We start from the raw sequence: 25834 nt of genomic DNA, 5'->3' as shown, positions 1-25834 counted from the left end.
GGACGGCCCAATCGTAAGGTGGAGGACGGGGAGAGAGTGGTGGGTCGAGCAGCGAACCAGGCGGGAGCAGAGGAAAGTGTGCAGCCCCCCCCCCCCCCCCGTGGCGACAGAAGAGGTGGGGCTGGGGGGGGGGAAACAGGAGGAAGGACGGATGCAGGGAAGAAGAAAGCAGCGTGTCCCACTTCCATCTCCCGTCCCTCCCGGTCTCTCTGTGCAGTTCATCAACACATAAAGTCAAAAGTACAGGATGCGAGGTGAGGAAAGGAAGGGGAGTGTGTGTGGGCGTGTGAACAGGTAGAAATATTGGCATCATGGCGAGGAGGCGGGCGCAGTACAACCCCTCCTCCTCCTCCTCGTCGTCTCCATGATGTCCCCCCCCCCCTCCCTCCCACTGGACTCCCCCCTCAGTACTCCCACATCGTGGCGGTCTCCAGGTCGTCGGCGTTGGCCTTCAGCACGCCGGCGTGGTCGCCGCGGAGGTACTTGTTGTCGGCGGCGTGGCGGATGGCCAGCTTGTTGTAGTCGCAGAACTCGAAGAGGAAGTCGACGGGCGCGTCGCTGCTGCTCACCACCGACTGCTCGTTGCCCACCATCCAGTACTTCCCCGTGGAATCTGCGGGGGGGAGAAGAGAGAGGGAACGAACGGTTCGGCTTAAATTAGCTTCGTTTGAATTACAACGCCGTGGAGGCGGGGGGAAAAAAAACATTATCCGAATCAAATCCCTCCTTTTGGCCGCAAATCGGTGAAAAGCAAGGAGAAGAATAGAGGATTTAATCCCTCGTGTGCCTGCAGGGCGCCGCACGGCTCCGCCACAACATTATGACCACTTGGCACCGAGCGATCAGAACCCGAGGTGACGCGTCTGGAGACGCTTTTCTCAGCATGTACAGATTCGGCCCTCGTCAAAACCACCGCCGATAAGTAAAACTGAACCGGTTGTAACGTCGTGGCGCGACGACCGACCTTGCAGGCTGTACGCTCCGTCTCTGAACTCCATGGTGAAGTAGTCGTAGGTGGAGCGGTTGGAGTCCAGCGTTCCCGTCACCTTCCTGCAGCCGATGAAGCCGTGCTCGCCGCGCAGCACGATGATGGGGCGGTTGATCAGCTTCATGATGAACTCCTCCGACTCGCCTGCCACACGGGAGAACAAAAGACGCTTCAGCCCAACGGCTTCAATCAACCCCCCCTTTGCGCTCCCAGTCATGAGTCGTGTCTTCATCACGACTCATCGGGAAAGAAAACTAAACAAAAAAGTGCACGCGATGCGGCTTGGTCTCAGAGATACGCGCCAACCGGAGCAGAGCGGCTGCCAGCGCCTCCCCACAAAAAAAAAAAAAAACGAAAAATGCTGCAGCTTTGATCCGCCGGAGCTCGACAGCAAATCTATAATTGGAGCGTTTTGTGATCCGCTTGCCGTCTCGACGTCTCGCAGGAGCGAGGAGCGGCTGCTCTGATGGCGACACTGAAAGTCTCTGTACTCCACATTATTCACCATCAGGAAACATTAGTGGGCGCTTTATGAAAGCTTCCCCGTTTAAAAGCCATCGACTATTTAAAGTCTGCCTCTGTGTCACAGAAATAAAAATAGCTTGGCACGTGTTTTTAGAGTATACATTTTTTTTTTGGAAGATCAAACCTGCTTAACAAGGCTTCTGTCCTCCATGGACTTGGAATGTCTGATGAATAATATCAAGATACGGTATAAATGAAGATTGCAGTCTTTTCCTGGATCTATTAATCCATTCAATCTGCACACCGAGGCCTTTGTCCGCCCAGTCAGTCCATCAAACCCAAACAGTTTCACATAACGCCCGTATCTCCAGATCCCCCCCCCCCCAATGTGTGTCTCCAATAACAATCACTGACCTGCCGAGTCGATGGTGGCCGCCAGCTGGCCGTTTTTCTTGGCGGCGACATATTTCCCGTTGGCGGCTCGCAGCGTCAGCCTCTTCCCACGCCACTCGATGTCAAAGTAGCAGTTAGCCGACCTGGAGACGGACAAGGGGGGGGGGGGGGGGGGGGGGGCGGCGCCAGAGGTGAGAGGGATGATTCCCGTGGCACAACAGGTTACGTTCAGTCCGGAACCTTCCTGCACTCCTTAACCAACCGCTGGGTTAGTCGGGTACGTCTGTCGTCTGTGCTCAAGTTCAATCAAGTTCCTTTTTCTAAATCCTGTTTTCTTGGCAGTGAATCTGCTTTGTCCGGCGATCTTTCATTAAATCAGCTCAGAAACATCCTAAATCCCCCCCCCCAAACCGCAATAAGACTCAGAACTACCAACGAGGGATTTTTGTGGTTTTGTCCATTAGGAGTAAAGCGAGGGAAATCTTAAGAATGCGATGGAGGAATGTGACGAACATCCTGCAGAGCGTTTTGCCGACCGACCCCACAGTGTCCCAACTGTCTTATCTTCAAAAAAACAAAGGGTCGTCTGCCTCCGGGTCGAGTCACAACACATGTTTTTCTTGACCCATCAGATACTGGATCAGATTATTCGCGCAGACAGGAAAATAAAAAGGGAAAAACTTGTTGTTTATCATAAGATAATGGCACTTTAAGTAGTCCACTTAGCACAAGAGCGGTTTAAACGGCTCCACTCGTGAATTTCCGTGTGGTCCGTCAGGGAAATTATCCGGGAGCTGGGGGTCAAAGGTCAGAGGTTAACAGCCCAGCTCTCTGCTGGAACACGAGTCCGGCGCATAAAAGACAATCGCTCTCTGCAGGTTGAGGCTGCGCACGAATGCACTTTGTCTCCCGACACATACCAGAGCTGTGATTGGGTGGGGGGGTGTAGTCACTCTTCACCTCCACCCCCACACCATCACACACACCAAACTCAGCTCGGATTACCGGGCAGGACTAAACATCGAGAGCCGAGACCAACCAGATTCAAAACACACAAACCGCCACCGACGGGCGGACGGACGGGAGCAGGTGTCGCCGCGGCGACCGTTCGTTGTCTCGGGTGTGTGTCGCCTCTTACTTGGTGGAGGCGGTGCACTGCAGGCCGCCGTTGGCAGTGAGGGTCCAGTATTTGCCGGCGGCCGTCCGAAACGCACACTTCCTGTTCTCGCGACAGATCTCCACCTGGAAGACCTCCTGGTCGCCCTCCTCGTCCTGATTGGCCGAGAGATCCATACCTGGGGAGGGGGGGCCAGACAATTGGGAAAGAGAGGTCAGCGGGGGTGGGGGGTGATGCAGGCCAGTGGGTCAGTAAGGCATCCAACACACACTCACACAAGTGGGCTGGAAATAGCTGCAGGGCCAGATTATTACAAACCAAAAGTCCAGATGGAGAAACACACGGACAGCGAAGTGGAAACACACCCCACACACACACACACACACACACACACTCTTTGGTCAGGATCAGACGTGCTAAATGAGCAACGCCAGACAGCTGGGATTATTTGGGGATTTCACACAGCTGCACTCACATCTGTCGCGGTGGGCTTCAAAGGCTCAGTCGTCATGGTGGACGACCGTCCCGGCACAAAGAACACGGGCGCGACCGCGCCGGGCGGCGGAACGTTAAGTCTGCGAACAGTCCGGTGATGAAATTACAGAAGTGGTCATCTTGACGCCAAGCGAATGGAGATTCTATGACGTAAAGTACAATGCTACATAATTGGTGCAACGGCAGAGTGGCGCTCAAGCTGAATGAGCACGTTAATGACCGTCCTAATGCATGTGGCTAATGCAGCTGAGGCGGATAAACACTGTCGTTCTGCGGAGATCCCATCGTGATCGAGATTTGAACCCGCTTACATTTTCAGCCGTCAACGAACCGACATTGAAGACGGCCACCGCCGCCACCGCGGCAGGCAATTAATGGCAGTTGCTCAAATACCAGGGAGCTCAGGTCAGACCTGAATGAGGCATTCAGGCAATGGGGGGGTGAACAGTGGGACGCAGAGGGACTTCTACCAGCGCTCTTCATTCATATTAGAGACTCAAAGTTTGAAAAAGATTCTTCGATCTAGACAGAAGATGGACGATATCCCGGGCGTTGACCTAAAATAATGATTTCACCACGTAAAACACCCTCTCACTTTTAATTAATTAGCCATACGTCACAAAATATGCCCTTAATGCCGTTTAATAAGAGGAATCATTCCGGTAATTGTAGTTTTAGTGTAAAAATGGGCCATTAAGATCAGCAGTTGTATTAAATCTGATTACATCCATGTTTTTCATCTTGTCTAAACTGGCGTATCGAACAAAAGCTGCGTGCATTTTTGATCAAGGTGTTTTTAATGGTTTGTCTGAACAGCAAATTATTCAGTGGATGAGTTGACCCATTTCAGAGAATCCTCCCCGACGTCCTCAAACCAAAACACATTGTGTGACGCAATAGGCCGGCGAATGTTTCCAATTTTGGTGGATGCCATTTTCAAACTGCAGTTAAATCACATGGTTTCAGTTCCAATCAAAACTTTCATGGTCATCGACTTCAGATTTTACCGGCAGACCAAGTGAGCGGCGTCCGCTCGCGTCTAAATGGCTCCATACCGCCGACTGCCGTGTTCACAGAAACACCAAACGCTCATTAAAATCCCACCAACCAGCCACTTGACAATGGCGAAGAGGTAAACAAATGAGTCAAGTGGAGGATGAACACATGGATAGACAGAAACGGAGCAGCTCCATACAGGACAATGTGTGCTATTGTATATGATGAAGTCATACTGTGTGTGGATGTATAGCGAGAGGGTACACACATGGGGAGGAGGGGGGGGGGGGGGGGGGGGGGTCTGTGCAAATGTGTGCAGACTGAGTGACCCAGTCAGCCGGAGAAAGAAAGATGTGTTTGAGAAAACAAACCAGCGCACTCATGTTTTCCTTTAACGTCTTTTTTTCTTCTTTTTTTAAACACGACACCCTCCCCTCCGCGGCTCCTCATTTTTTCCATGTTTCTCGTTGGCTTCAGCCTCTCGGAGCAGAGAGAGAAAGCTTTGTTCTAATGCGATCATAGAGATAAAGTCCAGGCAAAGTGGAAAGTGAGAGGATTTGAGAGGGGGGGGGGGGACCCCGGTCAAGGAGATGGTAGAGGTTTTGTTTTATGGAACATCGTGGACGTCGACTGTACATCTGCAAAACAAAGTCATGGTCGTACAGCAAATAGCTCGAATGGGATTTTCTGCAGTCGGAGAGCAGCAGTGCTGGAGGCGGCCATGTTTCTCCCCGTCATGTGAATTCAGTAAACTGGGAAACGAGAACCTTTCCAGTTAAAAGCTTCATGAAACACTGCATCAGTTGTTCAGCAATTATTTTTGGTAGAGAGCAAGAGACTGCTTGTACATGAGATTCTCATTTCAATAGGGTACAAATGTCTGATGAAAATCTGCCTCCAATAGAAATATTGAGAATTTCTCTGCCCGTCTGACACCATTGTGAACAGACGCCATCAACTACAGTGTTTTACCAGAAGACCAGACTCAAACAGTCATGTTCATTTCAGGACATTTACATTTTGCATGTAAAACTGGTCATTTTCAGCCACATGCATTACCCACAATGCATCCCTGGAAGCGGCTGAACCACTTTACAGTTCAGACTTAAAAAGCTCTTTCTGCAGCTCTTTGGAGCCTCTTTAATCTTATCAATGCTGAATGTTGCTTCAACTCTGCATTCTTTCTGCTCTAGTGGGGGGGGGGGGGGGGGGGTACTAGATCTCAATGGTAAAAATATCAGAAGTTAAAAAATGATGAAGCTGCACTTTCCTCCTGCATGGATACGAGTCAAACTATCTTTAACCTCATAATGTCTGCTATATTGTGGGTGTTTATTGGTTCTTGATGTCAATGGAGGCACAGAGGAGGATTGGAAAAATCAAGCTAATACGTTTCACAGTTGTATCCTCGTCACACAATGTGTGGATTCACTTTCTCTGGAGCTTAAACCAACATGTTTTCTGTGTTTCTGTTTCACTTCCAGGATTACATAAGACGCTCGCTGTTAAGAGAGTTGCTGCTCTTTTTTTTTTTTGTCGAGGAGAAAGAAATTTAAAAAAAAGAATGAAGAAATACACATTAGTCGTCTCCTGTCGAGCGAGGGCTTGAGTTTCTGCAGAAGTATGTGGGGGCGCTCACACGTAGCGACGACCGAGAAGGAAAATATAACTGAACATAATGAGAACCACATGGTGGAGAGAGAGGAGGGGGGGGGGGGGGGGGGTACAGGGCAGATGAAATGCCTGTATGTTTTGCTGCAAGAGACGAGAAGGGACTGAAGGAGCGTTTTGGAGAGGAGAGGAAAAATGAGGAGGAGAAGAAGAAGAGGGCTCGAGCTGCTCTCCTCTAATCCCCCCTGCTTCCTGCCAGGCCGACACAGACCCTCGACACAGTAGCACAGACGTGAACATTTATCAGCGGAGACTAAACCAGCTGCTGAACTCCCAGCGTGGTAAATGATCTACGACTCTTTCCCACCCAAAAAAAACCCAACATGACATCATGTAATAGAGGCTCTCCAGGTCGAGCCTCTCCCGACGTTAAACCCTCTTCCTCCTCCGTCTTTTGTCCGACTGCCGAGCAACGAGCTCGGAGTCCCGCAGAATCTCCCGTGTCGATTCAACCGGTTTATCTGGAAACAATCCCGCTTAACACATCTGGACGACGAGCGACAGAAATCCGCTTCCTCCCCTGCTTATCAACCTGGGTGGCACCGTTCAGTGAAATCTTCAGATGACCTTCTGGAAATCACCAGGGCCCAGCTTGAAAGCTAGCTGTAAAGCAACAGATTGGGGGGGGGGGGGGGGGGGCTAACGTGCTCAATCACGTATTCCAGGGTCCAGTTGGCCGTTCAAGGCCGCTCCATTAAAAGCTCATGATTTCAAGGTTTGGCCCTGCACGGTGTGGAGGTGGACGCTTCTGTAAACACGTCTGTATTTTCAAGTGAAGGTTGGAAAAGTAACCGCAAGATCTTTTACAAGTCAAACTACAAAAAAAAAAAAAGGGAGTTATAACGGCTCGAATTCTAGAAGATTGGAGGCGATGGGATTTCACAATACGTATCAGAGCATCGGAGACGACAAACTTTAAAATAGAACAGATATGCGAGATATCTGAGACGTGCAGCCAACTGGGAAAAAGTGTCCTTCTCTAAACGGTGAGCGTCTCCTCTTCCCACACACGCCCTCTGAAAGCGGTCACAAGTCATCACAAGGAAAGAACAATATCGCTCGCTTGCACACAGAGTACGAAAACACAAACCTGACAAGAGACAAAACACCCGCCCTGAACCCTGCGGCGCAGCGGCCGTGGCCCGGAGGGGGAGGATGAGGCCGCCTGTCAAGGTGTGGCCGTGTGAGTTCACACTACATCAGGGATTTCCAAAAAAAAATTAAGTCCAGGCTTCACAAATATTGGCTTCAACTCAAGGCCTGCCTCGACGTTTTGATGAGTCTACAGGAAAACGAGCTGGAAAAAAGACATGAAATGCACCTAGCATTAATTTTAGCATAGTTTTACTTGTAAATAATTTCATTTAAATTCTCCTATGACGGGAGTTTTGACCGACCGACTGACGTAAAGTACAAGAAAGGAGATTAGGCTTCATTTTTGGAGATAATCTGTTAATATCTGTACAATGACAGTAACACCACCTTGTGTAAAGTGATGACTGCAGTAGAGCAGGTGAAGCTTCTGGTTTCCGAATCATTGTGTTTCAGAGCACCAAATAAATATCCACTAAAAAAAAAAAAGTAATCTAACCTCTTGAATGTACTTCAGAGACATTTGTCTTTCACTTTCCTCATCCCTCCAGTGACAGAAGCCCTCAAAGACTGAGAACCAGACTTTAAAAAAAACACATCTTTACTACCGGTAATCAAAGCCTGTCAAGTTACATGTGGACGAAGGAAGAGGGTTTCCAATCTCTCTTTGACAGAAAGCACAGCAGGACAAGTGACCACACACACACACACGAAGACGACCCCTCCATCTTCCTGTCCACTCCTCCCACCACATTCAGCCACAGATTGCCGTCTTCAGCTACTGGGAGCCGGCGCTCCAGACCCGCTGTGAACGCACGCCATTGTGTGTCCCATTGTTCACCGGGCCTGACCGAGGAGGCGACCAGCTGGGGCACAAACGGGGGAGCCAGATCACGGGCCTTTTGTTCTGACCCAACACACACACACACACACACACACACACACACACACACACACACACACACACACACACACACACACACACACACACACACACACACACACACACACACACACACACACACACACACACACACACACACACACAAAGTACGACTGTGCCAAGCAGCCTACACAAAACCCAGAGCGCCGACTGACTGAAGCGCACGACTCAGACATGATGGGCAAATGGCACATCGATGCTCCTGAATGGAAATCCAGGTCAGACATGTGAAATACACCAGAGCAGTGCCCGGGGGAGGGAGAGGGAGAGAGAGAGAGAGGGAGAGAGAGAGAGATCAAATGTTTGGCAAATTGATTAAAAACTCCATTGTCGTGTTGCAAAGTGCAGTTGGACTGTGAGCTCTGGGGCATTTCTGTGCAGGTTTACACACTGGAGACCGTCTGAAGGGGGGAGGAACCTTTAATAAAGAGGTTCCCTGTGGGTATGCAGCTGTTGTGAGTCTGGCATGCTCACACACACACACACACACACACACACACACACACACACACACACACACACACACACACACACACACACACACACACACACACACACACACACACACACACACACACACACACACACACACACACACACACACACACACACACACACACACACACAGATAAGAGCATCTATCGTCAGCATGACCAAGGATGCAGAAATTGATTGCTCATTCGCCTTCTGCTCCTATCGGTGGACTGACTCGACGTGCTGCAGACAGAGAGCAAATCATCACCTTCCAGCCTGCAGGGATCGTCACCCCACCCCCCCCCCCCCCCCATCCCCAAGCCAAGGTCGGGCTGGTTGTGTCTGCCGTGTCACTTCCTGCTGGCAGTGGGTAAAGGATACAGATACGGGGTGTCAGAGTCGACTCATGGCCAAACTCCACATGAAGGACACCGTTTCTCTTCATTTCAACCCACAAACGTGCTTGAGGCCGATTGTCTCTCTGGATTTTGGGTCGTTTCAACCCGTTAAATGAATCGTCACCGACACGTCTGCACCGCTTATTTCGCCAGTCCAATGTTTTGTCCTCCGCGATGCTCTGGTATCTTTATGTATAGAGGAGTCTAGTTTTGTTTACTTCACATTTCTGCTGGCTAATTATTGGTCAACATGACCTTTACTACCATCAACAGATGTATCAGTGTTCCCAACATGCTCTCTGCACGTGACTTTCTATCTCACGCATTGTTGGTTGTTTCAATATTACAACATTTATAACTTGTGTAGCTTGTTCTACATTAAACATTTTTAATGTTTTCTAAAAAGAAAAACATTCCACAGCAGTACAAACGTGCGATTTGAGTCCATATGTGGCTCCAATGAGAGAAACGTGCACGGTATCAATATAAATAAGACTTGGAATGGGATTGGATTATCGCCATGACGCAGCCAGAAAACTACACATAGAAGATTAATCTCAACGGGACGTCCTGGTTTATTACAAGATGTCAAAGAATTTAAGCACAGACGAAAAACAGCAAGTGAAAACTTCAACTCCGAGTTAAAAAAAAAAACCTCAACGAAACGTCGTAGTCGCCCCTCGTTCACCACTTAATAAGGATGAAGGACAGTCATTTGCAGAAAGCAGTGGCTGTGCGCTCACACCAGCTGCCGACGGGATACGATGGCTCGCGACCGTCCGGCAGACGAACCCAGCGCTTGATCTTCGCCGCCGCAGTTTGAGGGGCAGAACAGGCCATTTAGAAAGCCATTGAAGCAAACTGCATCCCCGCTCATGAGGGGGCTGTAAAACGGTCTCTCGGGGGATTAGAGACCCGACAGCCAAAGAAAAGTGACGGTGCAAGACCAGTTTAATGGTAGTTACGAGGGCTCAGGGTTCAAGTAGCTGTACGGAAAGGAAGGAAAAAAAAGAAAAGACCTGCTGAAATGTCCACTTGATCTTAATCAGGTAGAAAATTGGACAAATTAGGAGATTATTGGAAGCATCAGTCGAGAGGAAATAACTGATTAACAAAGAGCTTGGATTGACAAACTCATGACAACCTGCAAAAGTACTTTGGTTGAGAACAGACGGAGACTTTGGGATTTATTAGGTTTATGACATCAACTAAAACGTCTTCCGGAACTTTCTGCATCTTGGGAATCGCAAAACACACGGTTCAGATCCCATCTTGGCTTTAGAGACTCAAGATTGGCACAAAGGACGACTTGCTGTGAGAATTTGTACATTCTGCCATCACCCGTGACCTTTACACTACGAAGCGCTTTAAAAACTACAAAACCTGCTGCACATTTTGAACTTCATTTGTCAAGACTTAAAATAAAAACTTTGGCTCGTCTGCATTCGACAATCAAGTCTGAAAGGATGCCGAAACTCCATTTTCAGTGTGCCGGTTTGATAAACAACAATTAAGCACGTAAACAAAAACGAGTGGAGGAAAAGCAGCTTTTTTTTTGGACTGACCCACTTGAGCTTGAGCTTCAGCTGCTAATAAAGCTAAAGTCGATTTGTACCGCCGTCTCATCTCGCCTCGGCTCCGGCGGGCAAATAGCTGATCGCAGGACGCAATGTGACGACGAGCAGCTGTCGGCTTGGAAAAAACAAACAAAAAAACATCTGGAGCCAATTTAATTCCACCCAACATTTAATCCACATCACAACCATCCAGTGGTTGGCGGCCTTCCTCTGGAGATCTGGGTCTCCTGGTTGGTTGACGTGGGAACAAGCCGGGTCAGGGGGGACACATTGGGGGGGGGGGGGGGGGGGGGGGGGCAAACTTTCCTTTCACACCATCCCAGCTACCATTGGCACAGTTATTATAAACAAATTAGATGCCAGCTACTAAAACGTTTCTCAAAAGCCATCTTTTACATGGAGTCGGTCACAAAGCAACACAAATTATCCAACGGTGGCAACAGAGGTGGAATTTAAGTGTTTTGACCGCCACAGAAAGTTCAGCATCTGGATTCTTTAACTTTCACTCGAGAACTTAAAAGGTCTAGTTTGTATAAATGAGAACATGTTTGGTCAAATGCAACAGATTTATCCTACAACCACGTCACACTGAGCCGATCGTTCCAGTTTTCACTAAGTCCACAGTCTGGTCATGTCCCAGCAGGACGAATTGCGTTTCCAATTCCACAAACCGCTTTTTGCATTTCGTGGATGCAATTGGCAACACTTCCCTGAAACTGAGCTTAAAAGCCTAAACTCGTTCAAACCAGATGTACGGCCACAAAATGCACCGAACTCACTTCTCCAGTACAAATCGGCACATTTGGGCGAGCAGATTTCTGCAGAGCTGCACCGGCCGTGATTAAACTAAAGTTGAAACCCAATAGGATCAGCGTCTATCAGGTCACATTTCTAACAGTAGAGCTTGTAAACTCCCTCCCAACAGTCTTCCCAGCATCACAACCGGACATCCATTTTGTTTTTGGGGACCGGGTGCCACTCAGGAAAGGAAAAAGAATAACAGCTGATGGAAGGGAAAAGTGCACTTGACGAGTAAATAAAGCTGCGAGACTGAACAAACGTACGCTGGGTGTGACGGAGACGGCAGAGGAAAAAAAAAAAAAAGTTCAGAGTGATTATTCTTTGTGAAAAGTAAAAGCAACACCGCCAAACCACACGGTAAGCCTACCGACTGTGCTCTTCTGACCACACAACAATTATAGAATTAATGAGTATACATTCCCGTCAATCATCGGAGAGACGGTCGGGTAAAAGTCCTCACCCCTACAAATCTTTATTGCGCCGACACCCGGGGGGAACCGACTCACCAAGACCCCTCACATTTCCCCGGATTGCACCGTTTATAGATGGAAATGGACATTTAAAAGTGTGGACAAGGAGGATTTAGACACCCGTCCATGCCGACAGCCCTTCCAGCGCGAGTAATGCCTCCGTTAATGACTGCAGGCGCAGCAGTGGAGCCGAAGGCTGTGAAAGTGAGGGTGGGTTGTGGGGGAAGGGGGACGGCGAGGAGGAGGGGGGTGGGGGTGGCAATGAGTAAGGAAATGAGAAAACTGGTGTTATCGCGGGCTTGACGAATAGCAAAAGGTCGACATTTCCACAGAGAGATGAGCCGGCGTGTCAGTTGGCACAGTGAAGGACGACGTTTGGGCAGAAAAATCCAGCAGCTGCACCAAAACAATCCGAACCGAACAATCAGAACATTGGTCTTTGTCATCTCAACCGTCAACCGATCGGGACCAACAAGTCTTACAGGCATGAATCGTCCAACAAACAAACAAAATTAACCTCTATTTCAGCCTTCAAGTGATCACAGCTACTAGATTAAGGATCCACCATTGTGTGACTGAAGGAATCTACAAGGAGTCATAGGAATTTGGGCAGAAAGTCTTGAGGGGTCATCTTGAACTAAAAACCGAGAAATGCAGTAATTTGGAGTCATGCGTGCACGTAAAATTACAATAATCCCACCAAGAGTTTCAGATTTCATGGCAGTTGCCCACTTCTGCACTCGACTCATTTATGGGAAAAGGCCCATCGCTAGAGAGGTATTCAGTCATTCCTTTACACCGTGCAGCAGGCCGGCCTGCCAGTTTAAGGCTCATTACCATGTGAATGATGCCACACGTGGACACGTTGCACTCTTTTCTTGTTTTCTTGTTTATAAAAAAAAGCCCCTGAACTCACAGCTCCAGCCGCGACACAGTGATTCTTATCAGCTCTCTGTGAATTATGGTCATGAGGGGGGGAAATTTGAGGGGATTTTTGTGTTTGTTTCAATATCTCCACATGTGCATCACATTCTAGAGTGCGAGTGGCTGTTTTGTTTCCTGTATCTGATTGTTTTATCTCATGTAACAAAAAAAAGGCAGTTTCTTGCCAAACGGGCCATTTGTTTGACGTGTAAATAGACACAGGCCTCTGCTGTGTGTGTGTGTGTGTGTGTGTGTGTGTGTGTGTGTGTGTGTGTGTGTGTACATGTAGGCCAGGTCCTGGTCCCATCATTTGGAGTGTGTGCATGTGAAAGCGCGTGTGTGGGATGCAGGGGGGGGTGCATGCAGTGTTACATTCCATCACATTAACCCTTCCTCTGCCAGGGAAGGTGCCATCACACACACACACAAACACGCACGCACGCACACACACACAGTGGACCCACCACACCCACCTTGCCGAGTGGACACGTTCCTCTCGTTGGCCGCGGTGAGCACGACCTGCGGGTGACTCTGCTCCAGCACGAACAGCTCGTCCTTGCCGACGCGCGCGCTCTTGCCGGACTTCATGGTGCCGGACGGCCCCGAGGGCGCCAGGTAGCGGCCGCCGCAGTCCCGGAACGCCACCTTGCCCGAGCGGAACTCCAGCGTGTAGCCCGTGCTCTTGTCCGTGGCGGCGACCAGCGCGCCGTCGTTGCGCAGGAAGCGGTTGTCGGACGCCTGCAGGTGGTAGCGCTGCTCGCGGAACACCAGCGTGATCATCGAGTCCACCCCCCACGGCACGTCGCGGTCGATGGCGATCTCCTCCGCCTTGTCGCTCAGGTGCGCGTAGCGCTTGCGCGTCATGCTGAAGAGGTTCACCTGCGGGTGCATGGCGATGTGCACGCTCCACTTCTCCGCCACGGACGCGGTCTGCGCGAAGCAGATGATCCGGTCCTCGGTGCCGCCCAGGTAGCGGCCGTGCGTCTCGGACTGCAGCGACCAGCGGCCGTCGTCGTGCGCCGTGATGACCCACCGGCACTCCGGGCCCGGGGACTCGCTGTCGCCGGTGACGTTGCCGTCCTTGTCGGCGGCGATGTACCGGCCCAGGTGCGACTTGAGGTGGAAGACGTTGCCGCTGGCGGCGTCGTCGCCGCTCTGCTCCAGCGTCCAGATCTGCTTCTTCTTCATGCTCGTGGCGGAGGCGTTGATCTTGAAGCCGAACGTCTCCGCCGTGAGGTACTTGTTCCCGCAGTTGATGAGGCCGAACTGGATCTGCAGCATGTCGCTGGTTCCGTTCGCCGCGCCGTTGGTCGTCATGGTCGGTTCTGGTGCGCTCGAGCCTCGGACCGCTTGGACCGCGTGAGAGAGAGAGAGAGAGAGAGAGGGGGATGGATGGATGGATGGATGGATGGGGAAGAAAAAAAAAGGGGGGGGGTTGCTTCTGCAAGTGAGCTCGCGGCTGAATAGGGTGGGATGCTCTGCTCGCCTCGCGTGCTTCTCTTTGTTTGGGGAGTGAGTGTGAGTGTGTGTGTGTGTGCGAGAGTTGCTGAGTGGGAGTCTGTGAGCGCGCGCCGCCGGTCCTCAGTGCTCTGCTTGTCTCAGCAGCGCGAGCCCGCCGCCACAGCTGCAGCCTATATAACCATTAGTGACGTTGCAACCAAAGCCACGCCTCCTTTTACCGTCACACAAAATCTGAGCTGAAATGACAAATTTCTCTCATCTGCGGATGGATGGATGGATGGAGGGATGGATGGAAGGATGGATGGATGGAGGGATGGATGGATGGCTTTTGCTGATGCTCATACGTCTTTATGGTGACTGCATTGCTTAAAAATGTAAAGAAAGCAGTTCTCTCCATAGTGGTATAAATCCCCTCATTTTATTATCTTCCAACAGCAGAACAATTTACTAAAAGGGCACAAATGGGGCGGGGAAAAAAAAGTTGCAAATCCGGCTTATTGCGGGATTAGCAGACTGTCCGATGAAGCTGCAACAAATAATCCAGACACTGCTGGATTTACAAAAAAAAAAACTAGAGGTGAATTGTTGCTGTCTATAGGATGGGTGCAGCTGCACATCATTCAGGGTATCAAAAGCAACGATGTGCATGTTTCCATTGAAACCGCGGAAGAAAGTGACTTAAACTGATTGTGGAAATGGCATTCCCTGTTGGCAGGAGCAAAATGTTTAAGGTATATTTCCAGGGTCACTGCAGGGTCCGGTGTTGACTCTGCCTCGAATTTCTAATATTAATCCCGTGTGCTTGACCAGCAAATCTGATCCTTCGTTTCGGCAGCAACACAGGAAGTTACAGGAGTTTAACAGGTGGGTCATAAAGTTATTGCTGATTTGTGTATATTAACTGGCATTTCTGCACCAAAACAAATGTGCGTGTGTACTGCATACGAGCAATAATCACTACAACCTGATCATTGAGCCTCTGATTTTATTTTCCACCGCAACACTATTTCACCTTGAAATTATTTGGGGGGGAAGAAAATAGGTCAAAAGAGTAAAAACATACTTGAACTGAGCTCCGAACTAAAAATAACCACCCTCATCCATGTTTTTTTTTTCTTTAAGCAGATGATTAAAATCATATCACTTTCTGTGACGTGAGGCTCGGCAGATGGACCCAGCATTCAAATCATGAGGCCTGTGTGTGTGTGTGTGTGTGTGTGTGTCCATGCACAAAGCTCTATTCATGGCCTGAGCACATCAGAGGGCAGGAAAGGCCCCAGATCCACAAACAAAGAAGCCAAACAACATCACACTGGCTTCATCTCAATACATGAACGGACACTCAAACCCAGAAAGCCCTAAATGTGGGGAATCACATCAGCAACAGCTGTGTGCACTCTTCTTTTTTTTTTAATTTAAAATTTGAACTCAAACCCATACTTGCCCCAGTTATAAAACAGGACTCTTGCGGTGAATACTAACATGTGTGTTGCTCAGAGGTCTTTCATACAGTGAAATATGAGTGTGACGGTGGTTAATCAACACGTTGGTTCTGCTCCATCAAACTTCGACCGAGTCGAGCTGAAGACTCGTCCTCCATCTTTATTTTTTCTCTTGAATTTCTTTATCGACTCCGTCAGCCTCGCGGGCCAAAAGAGAACCAGCTCTGGTTTTTTTTCCTTTATAGCTATTTAATATCTTTTAAATCCCTGTTTTCCTGTCATGATTTGCCAATGAATTTAGTTCAGCTCCATGCATGCAGCTTGCTTTGAAAACACAGTAATCTGACCCCAAACCGTAATCTAATCACACGTAATCTCCCCAGTTCTCTCTCTCTCTGTGCTGCAGTGTGGCCAAATCCAATCTTCAGACAGAGCATCTTCAAACAAATCAAATCTCACCGTCGTTTCAGGGCCAGAATCCCACTCTAATAAAATCATCTGACTCGTTCTGGCCCTTTTTTTTTTTTTTCCTTGGCCATGTTTTGGCAGTATTAATGTGTGTTGTATTTATTTTTAACAGCCCACGTTGGGAAAACTGAATTTCGTAAGGACCTCTGAGATCTTTGTAGGGAAACAGCAATTTAGAATTCAATCTGACGTCTTCCGTGCTGCTGAACGGATTTCCCAAAGTGGAATAACCCTGACATGGATGAAGTAGGATAATAAAAAAAAATGGATGGATGGAGGCAATAAGTCATAAACTCCTATTGAGGAAGACAACACGCTGCTCAACAAGTTTTGTCTCCACACAAAGCCCCTCGTATTCTTCTGTTCAGATACAAGTTTATAGCTCTTATAGAGCTGCAAGTCATCAGTAGAGTGCGAAACCGATCATCAACAATCATATTTTATTTTCAGACATTACATTAGTTGGCAGTGTGACTTCACAGCAGTGGAGCTTCCGTCTTATCCCAGTGTTTATTTCCTGCCTTCTAGATTTTGATATTCCAACATGTGGTCATTTTAAATGCATAGAGAGTCGCGAGCTCGTGCAGCCTGTTGTATTTCCTACCATTTTGGACGCCCGTAATTATTGTGATTTTCCCCTTGTGGGGCTGAAAATAACTCATTTGACCTCAAAGCGTCCAGCGACGACGTGCTCTCGGTGACGGTTAGGACAGGAGGGGGTTTAGGGTGAGGACAGTTTGTAGTTACAGATGAGTCAGTAAGTCTGGCAGTAGACGAAGGAGCATACGCACACTTATATTTTCCTCTTCTGAAGGGCTTTTCTTGTTGTAAGTCAAGCGAGATTCTTCTCTACTCAGATATTCGTGCGCACGCACAGACATTTTCATCATGCGTTACGCTTCCACAGACTGTGGGCTGTAAGTGTGATTATGGTGATGAGATTAATCGTGATTTGTGATTACGCCACACCTCGCGCGGTCACATAAACACACACACACACACGGCAACACACCACTCTCCTCCGCAGAGACCTCGGGGCAGGGGATGTGCACAGCTGGTGTCGAAAAGGAGGAGGGGACGGAGACGGCGAGGGGAGCTATCTTTGTTCACAGCCTCAGCTTTGAGGGGCGGTTGCCATGGAGACCGGCCTCAACTCTGCTGGCTGATGAAGGGCAGGCGCTCTGCTGAAAGAAGTGACACACACACACACACACACACACACAGAGAGAGAGAGACACACATTGACACACTGACACACTTGCTGCATTCAGTACCTGCAGGCGGCGGCGGCGGCGGTGCGGCACTGCAGCAGCGCATCAGAAGACACGACGCGAGCCAATCGGCATCGTTCTTCACCACACACCTCTGAACTTGAGCCAACCAAATCCTCCTTTTCACTGCTGCATTAAAACACGGACCAATAAGGAAGCATCTTATTCGACACGTCTCAACCAAAGGCCGGTTCGAGGTTTTTTTTTTTCTTCCATTGAAATCAAGAGGTTTTTTTTTTTTTTTTTTTTCCTTTTCTTCATTAAGTATTAAATTAAATATGATTTAACTCAACTCTTTAGTTTGTAGCTGCAGCTGGGCAACCTTTAATCATGACTCAAAAACTGCCCTGCAATATAACAAAAGCACAAATGCAGTAAGGGAACAAACAGAGTGAAAGGGAATGGTGGGAATATGCATTGAAACCTGACGGGACGGTGCTTGAGGGGAATCGGTCGTTCTCCTCTGACCTATATTCACACCGCCCGGCCCCCCAAACCACAGAAAGCCTTGTACAGTGCATGTCGGCGGACAAACGTGTCCAAAGCCTTCACGTATTGGGTCGGATTTAATGCAGACCATTGGGTTCATGAGAGCGGAGCCCTGACGAAAAACACGCCTAGTGACGATTTGTGAATCCTCTCTTGCGTTAACCTACATTTTACTGTGGCGACGGACTCGCCAGATAGACGGCGGCTGATCTGCAGCAGGTGAGGTCACGCTGTGTTTTCTGTCTGGTGGGTCTGTTTGTCATCACGTGCCCCACTTTGCTTCTGCCGTCACGTGTTCCTGCATGTCCCTTCGCTTTTACGTCGCCGGTGTGCTGTATTAGTGTTCACATGGCAAACGCACAACTGTCAAGGATTCTGGTTGCGAAGGCACGCAAGCCTCTCAAATATTTGGACAGGCAGCAGCTTGGTACGCGGTGAGACGGTCCAAGGCAAAGGCACGTAGTGGGGAAGAGACAGGACTGAACCAATAAATGGGCTGCAATCTAAACCAGAACAAGAGCCGAGAGGAACAAGGCTGGAACGAAAACACACTGACATGTCAACACTGAGGAATTCAGACACAGTACATCTCGTTTGTCACTGGTCAGTTTTGTCGATTAGGATCAAACCGGTTTCTTATTCTCAGTCATTGTGACTTTCACATGTCAAATCTCAGAAATGTGCACACGAGCTGAGCTCTGCCTGCACTCTGTCAATAAGTTAAAAAAAAAAAAACTCAAAGAGGAAAACCAAGGTATAGAAATACCTGATTTAGTCCATTTGGCCAAATACTTATTAGCTGAAGCAACATGTGAAATTCTGCCTTTAAAGCTGAATGCAGCTGTTTCTGCTTCAAAGACCCACGTGCTGAGTTAAGTGCATCGAAGGCTGTGGGTATTCATGTTGGCTCGAGGAAAAAGATAATTCGCTGCATTCAGATCTGAATCAAAACAGCTGGGAAAAAAATCAAGAAGTGACTAGCCCTCGGACTACGAGTCAAGATTGCTCTTATCCTTCAACATGATTATAGGGTTTCTAGAACACCAACGGTCAAAAGGTTTAAAATTCAGGATGAATGCAAAAACGAGGGTCCAACTCTTTTCAATCCTCCTGTTAGTCTAAAAATAAGCTATTTTAAACCCTTTTCCCCAAATGTGGAATATGATTCCCATGCCATATTTTATTATTTAGGGCCATGTGGGTGCAAGTGTGGCTCAATTTGTTACTCCATAACAGCGAGGGGATAAAACCTGACCACTCTCATGGGCCGCTGACTTCTCCTCCGCCATGTTGCACACATGTGTTGTGAAATGTCTTTACAAGTCAATGAATTGACCTCCACAAGATCATTTTGTAGGAATATTTGAAACATGTGGACATTGTTACACAAGGATTGGCTCTTTTTTTTAAATATTTTTAGAATCATTTCAACAATAATGTCCGTTTGAGGGAGCAAACTGTAAACTGTGCATGCGGGTGTCTCTTGCAATCACGAAGGAATGTGTATGTGTGTGTGTGTGTGTGTGTGTGTATTTGCCAGTGAGTGTGTGCACACAGCTGCAGCCCGACCCAAAGGCCTCCCCTCCACCAACAAAGAGCTGGAAGCTGGAGCCACTGGGGAACACCACACACTCCCCTCCACTCTCCACACAGTGGGCGGGTCAAAGGTTAGACCGTGTGTGTGTGTGTGTGTGTGTGTGTGTGTGTGTGTGTGTGTGTGTGTGTGTGTGTGTGTGTGTGTGTGTGTGTGTGTGTGTGTGTGTGTGTGTGTGTGTGTCGTCTCCGGCACCCATTTTTTTGTCCTAGCAACAGCAAAAGCAGTCGAGCCAAGATAAGCAAAGCCACTTGATTGCTTCTCCCTCTGTTTAACATATTATGAATTGTCTGTGCGTGTGTGTGTGTGTCTGTGCGTGTGTGTGTGTCTTGCATGTCACAGACAGAAAGATGTAGGTCAGTCAAGAAAAACGGGCAATGAGGCTTGACCGAACCACTGCAGGGTGTGTGTGTGTGTGTGTGTGTGTGTGTGTGTGTGTGTGTGTGTGTGTGTGTGTGTGTGTGTGTGTGTGTGTGTGTGTGTGTGTGTGTGTGTGTGTGTGTGTGTGTTTTACAGCCCTGAGCCTGTACGATAGCCCAGAACACAGCTTCATGTGTGCCTGTCACATCACCTCATTACCACCCCCCCCCCCCCCCCCCCCCCCCACTGCATTTTTGCAGAAGATGAAACAAGAGATTTTTGTGTCAAGGTCACGAGAGAAGCCGTCACGCAGTAGCTTTCTGTGTGCTTGCATTCATTTTTTGGGGACCGACTGGAGCCGCCGGCACTCACAGCAGGGAAATCTGACCGGACCACTACTAAAAATACCTTTTCCTGCCTCTCGGTGAGGCGGTGACGTCACATCCTGTCCTCATGAATGAACACTGTGGTCCGTGGCTTTAATATCCCCTCCTTCCTGATTAATTTCCTTCCTTTTCTTATAACCTGGTACACATTGTTTCATCTCTGAGGCAGCAAACAGCTGCAGAGTGTAAACATCCCTGTCTTTAAAAACAGGCTCTTATTTTTTTTTTTGCATTTGTCATATTTTAAAGTCCTTTAATTATGTTAGAAAAAAAACGTTGTTTTTTTTTATCATGTTCTGAGATATTCATGATGGTGTAACTCTGCGTTCGATATTTTATATTTCCATATATATATAGGGTAGGACAGGCTCTCTTAAGCCACTTAATTTACTCAGTATGCTGTTATAAGATGCATATCTATGAATACCTCATTGGTATTTGTAACGTACCAATCAAATAAAATGTCAGAGTCAAATATTCCATTTCTTTTTCCTCCTGGAATATACTGTATATTTTTATGGTAATATATGTCGTGCACGTGCTGATTTGCATTTGCGTGCAATTCATTGTATTTCAAAGGATTATATGCTCATATGGCGTTGATGTGTAGATTAAATTGTTATATATTCTAATTGATAGGAAACCGTATGCAAACAAGGACAATTTCATATATATTTTTTAGACTGTTAAAGATTAAAATACCACCTGTTGATGCCTGGTAGGAGCATCAGGAGAATTCACAGTCGCGGTGTGTCTCTGACCTTCACGCTTAAAGCTCGTGAAAAGCTGTGAATTCCTCCCACGAACAACGATTCTGCTCTGGTATCGCGAATATTTCTCGTGGCACCAGCACCTCGAGCTCTGTCTGCTGCAGCAGCCGTCTGCGTGTCGTCGCTCACGGAGTCTAAAGGAGCTCTGTTGCTCCACCCACTGGCGGCAGCGCTGTACTACACCGGCCAGATCACTCTCACGTCATGCATTTATTTCATGGTCCCCTCGCCCACTGCATTATAGCAGCACATGTGTATCCTCAGTAGACACACACACACACACACACACACACACACACACACACACACACACACACACACACACACACACACACACACACGGAGGATGCATTTGGACAGAAGAGGCAGGTGTTGCTGAGTTGTGCCACCACTTCCCCCGGCTCTCTTTCTTTCTCCCCATCGCTCTAAACACTCCTTTTCTCTCCTCTCTCTCTCTCTCTCTCTCTCTCTCTCTCTCTCTCTCTCTCTCTCTCCGAGACCTGCTCAGTTCATTTCACCTCAGCTTTTCATCTTTTTCTTCCTCTTTCTCTTTATGGCCAATGAGCAGTGATGCTAATGACGTGCCCCCTCTCGACAAAGGGGGTTTGGAGGCCCCCGTAGTGAGCCTCTTTGGACACTCACACACACACTGAAGGCACAAAAGACACTCACCGGCAACACACACACACACACACACACACACACACACACACACACCAAATGCCAGCTGTTCTCTGTTGGCCTCTTATTACACAGACCCCCTGAAAGACTCTGCAGCTCTGGGTCATTTTTTTTTGGGGGGGGGGGTGTTTGTGTCACAGAGGTACATCGTGTGTAGCAGTCCACCAGTAACCAAGTGGACTCCGCTTTAAATATTTATATAGTATTCATGTATTTAAATGAAATGCAATGGATCCTGCAAATTGTACAGTAAATACATTTTAGTTTCTTCATTGGTTCCGCTCTCCTGGTGTGAATAATTGATGACTGGGACCTGATAATGGAAGACAGCATGTGTGTGATGGACACACACCATCTGCTGACACACACACACACATGCGCCATGCTAACATACACACACACACACACACACACACACACATAGGGATCATTAACATCTGGCACAGATGGCCATTGTAAACACACACACACCTGGCACAGATGGCCATTGTAAACACACACACACACACTGGGCATTTCCCCTTTGGGTGAAAACAATGGGATACACTGCTTTCAGTCACATGCAGTAGTAGTAGATCTGAGTACAACTTTTGTCGTCATCAGATACCGGCAACATTTTTTTTTTTTTTTAGTGTGCAATCAAACTAAACCGTGAATGCAATGATATTAAAAAAAAAATGTAAACAAATATCTTGCAATGTATGTTTACTCCCGAATATCCACACTTGCACGACTTCCACCCCTTTATGATGGACAAAATCTCTGTTCAGTCCATCGCTGAGGCCGTCTGTCGTCTGTTTCTGATGCAGCTTCAAAATGAGCCAAACTAGGATGACAACAACTGACGGAAACGTGAGGAAAATGTTGGCGACAGGAAGTGTCCCACCTGGCAGCAGACAGCTCTCAGGCCTGCCCCTCTCTGCTGAATGAGGGAACTACAAGAGCCCGTGAAGACTGGGGGGGGGGATCTATCTTCCTCTCAGTTAATTTGCAGGTGCATGCCTCAGCTGTTAGCTGTTAGTTATTACCTGTATTATGCAAGGTCCAGCAGTTCTAACTGCAAAACATGCTCCTCCAAAAGTGGACACGGTCTCGTGAGGTTAAGACATTCTGAATGCCGGAATACATCAAACACAGGCTAAAGTTGACAGCGGGCACAGCAGCCGAGCGACAGCTTACATGATTGAATAATACCGATCATCAAAGTTACGAGCAAAAACAGAAAACACAAAAGCTAAACACTTGTAAATTTAATCAAGTTCATTCTGGCTTTGTTTTCTTTATTCCCTGCCATGATGCTTTGTGAACGCTGACTCACCAGGCTTTCTTGTGTGGTCACCAAACATTAAGATTTCCCCATTTTGAAGAGTCAGGCAAACTTAAGTGCAGTGCCAACGATCATATGGTAATATTTACCGCGCTCTCCACCCAAGGAGCTCAATAACACATCTTAAATTAATAAGCGATGCTGCTCTGCTTCACATTACAAGATGTGTCCCTAATTGGTTTGGACAGTAGAAGCTACATTAAAAAAATAAATAAAATGAGGGGGGGGGGAACTGCACAGTATCTATCTCCCTTCATATGCTGTGACGCAAGAATGTCTCTCCTGTACAAGTTTGATTTCAGTCATTCATGCTGCCAGAAGCACATTTTCCGTTTGCAGCAGCAGCAGCAGCAGCAGCAGCAGCAGCAGCAGCAGCAGTCCACACCCTGTTGTACTTCTGAAATGACACAAATAACGTTTCGCCGGACTTTCCAGCAGCCGACTGAGCGAGACGCTCGGAGGCTTTCGTCGTACGGCAGAGACAGAACAATTCACCAGTTTGTAGACGGAGAAATATTGTGAAATTAGGTCAGCATGGGGAAGATGAATTAGAGCCAGGACACACACACACACACACACACACACACACACACACACACACACACACATTTGCTTACACAAAAAAAATATGCAGTGTGACTAACCCAGTTATCTGGTGTCCGTTACCAGAGAAACAAGGAAAAACAAGACAGAAGAGGGACGGCTGCTTATTGTCTCTCGTTTTTCTCTCTCCCACCCAGACACACACACACACACACACACACACACACACACACATGCACACTCACGCACACACACACTAAAAGAGTTTCTCTCCGGGTGTCTCCTATCCCTTATGTAACGGCCTGATAGTACGTTCCAGGTTATCAGCTTACAATCAGATGAGCCAATAAAGAAGTAACTCTCTCTCTCTCTCTCTCTCTCTCTCTCTCTCTCTCTCTCTCTCTCTCTCTCTCCCTCCCTCTCTTTCTCTGTCTATTCTTTCTCTTTGTCTCTTTTCTTCCACTCCCCTCTCTGTTCTAAGCTTTTCGGAACGCAGAGTGTGTGCAAATTCACGTTTGGCAACGAATAGAGAGCAATGAAAGGATTACAGATAAAGAGAAAGCTAATTATTTGAGACAGGGGGATCGGGATGAGGCTTCTGTGTGATTGGAAGACCGACAGCCGGATTGTCACCTGAGCTTCCTTATAAGGCCAACGGGTCCAGGTGATTACCTGCAGAGCTCAGCCAATGAGAGGGCAGTTAGTCATGCACCTGTAACCAGCCTTATCTCTGTCTTCGGTTATTTACTGACTCAATGCGCACACACTAATAAAGTACCACTTGCCCAGCCCTTAACCTAACCTTCACCTCACATACACACACACTCACTCTGTGATTTTCATATCAGCTCTCTATAAGCTTGACCCACATGAGGAAAAAGCTGCAGCGAGATTTTCCACAGTTGCTTACTCTGGATTTATTCCACTGCACATCAGCACAGTCACAGCTAATGCTGCATACGTTGGCTGTGAAGGACCTCGCTACACAAGTATGCACATACACAGTGTGTGTGTGTGTGTGTGTGTGTGTGCGCCCATGGTTACGCAACAGCCCGAGGAAAACGCTGTGCCTCTTGACCTACATTTTTGGGGTTTGTCAAAAAAACTAGGTCCCGACTGCTCAGGGAATCCCACATGTCTGCTGCACAAATGCAACTGTGCATGCGTGCACAGGACGCACACACGCACGCACACACACACACACACACTCTTCTTCTCTGTCCAGCTTCATGGTCTCCTCACCTAATAAAAGTTACTCCTGAAGTGTTTTTACTTTGACCCCCCTGACAGGAAGTGCCCACAGCGAGAAGAGATGCAGGAGTGCAACTAGGCCACTGCTCTGTGCAAACCTCTTGCTCAATGTAACAATGCAGAGGGAGAGAGGAGGAGGAAGGAGAGAGGAGGCGAGGGGTGTTTTCCTTGGACTTACTGCCAAACTGGCTTGTTAACCTACACGCGCACACACACACACACACACACACACAGATGGCGCATTTAATTGCCCTGCCAGAGGAGCATACCAAAGTCTCTGGGAAAGTAAATGAATGAACTGAGGGAGCGTGTGAGAAAGAAATTGGGTAAAAAAAAAAAAAAAAAAAGACAGAACAGGTGGAATCTTGTTTTTTCCTCGCATTGCAGGATGTTAACATCTCCATTTTCCTCTTGGATGTGTGGTGTGAGCCGGAGAAGGCAGGAGGAGTGAGGCGGTATCGTCACTTCAAAGCGGGGGAAAATGGAGGAGGAGGAGGAGGAGGATGGTGGGGATTTGAAAAAAAAGAAAGAAAGAAATGCCTGAATCAGACAAGAGAAAGATCGTGTATTCAACATGCATCCTCATCTGTCCCCCTCTGATCTTTCTTAAGCGCCTCTCTTTCTCGGCTTTGCCTCACTTTTCCACTCGTCTCCTATATCCCTCCATAGTCTCCCCCTGTAATCCGTCCTCCCTGCCTCCTTTTCCCGTCTTTCGCCCTTCCCTAACCCGCCATGGCGGCAAGAGGCTGGTGGTACCGGTGACGTGGTGGGGAGAACCGTGCAGCTGAGTCAGGGGTGGCGGGGCTCAAGAGGTCACGGACGGAGAAACAAAGTGCGAGGAGGACGGCACGAGCTTAAAATACGACCGCGTTGACTTCCTGCCACACAAAAGACACACGGCACATTCCTCAGATAACAAGGGAGAGCCTTCACGGGAACCATCGCACTGCTTTCATTCTACTTGACTTGTATGAAACACACCCAGCC

At 48.2% G+C, this 25834-nt stretch overlaps 1 protein-coding gene across 1 annotated transcript; it reads right to left on the bottom strand.

The window, feature by feature from the left end:
- Positions 1-404: 404 nt before the first annotated feature.
- On the bottom strand, positions 405-14393 carry fscn1a (fascin actin-bundling protein 1a; the record flags this gene model as incomplete). Its single annotated transcript, XM_080512217.1, has 5 exons — positions 13278-14393; positions 2985-3141; positions 1868-1989; positions 965-1132; positions 405-613 (listed from the first exon to the last, which is right to left on the bottom strand). Exons 1-5 carry the CDS (start codon positions 14119-14121, stop codon positions 405-407), a joined length of 1500 nt encoding a protein of 499 aa, XP_080368343.1. The 5' UTR covers positions 14122-14393.
- Positions 14394-25834: the final 11441 nt, after the last annotated feature.

This window comes from Blennius ocellaris (assembly GCF_963422515.1).
Source record: "Blennius ocellaris genome assembly, chromosome: 16".
Lineage (NCBI taxonomy): Eukaryota > Metazoa > Chordata > Actinopteri > Blenniiformes > Blenniidae > Blennius > Blennius ocellaris.
Note: the sequence above shows the minus strand (reverse complement) of the source record. Positions and strands in the feature narration are given on the sequence as shown.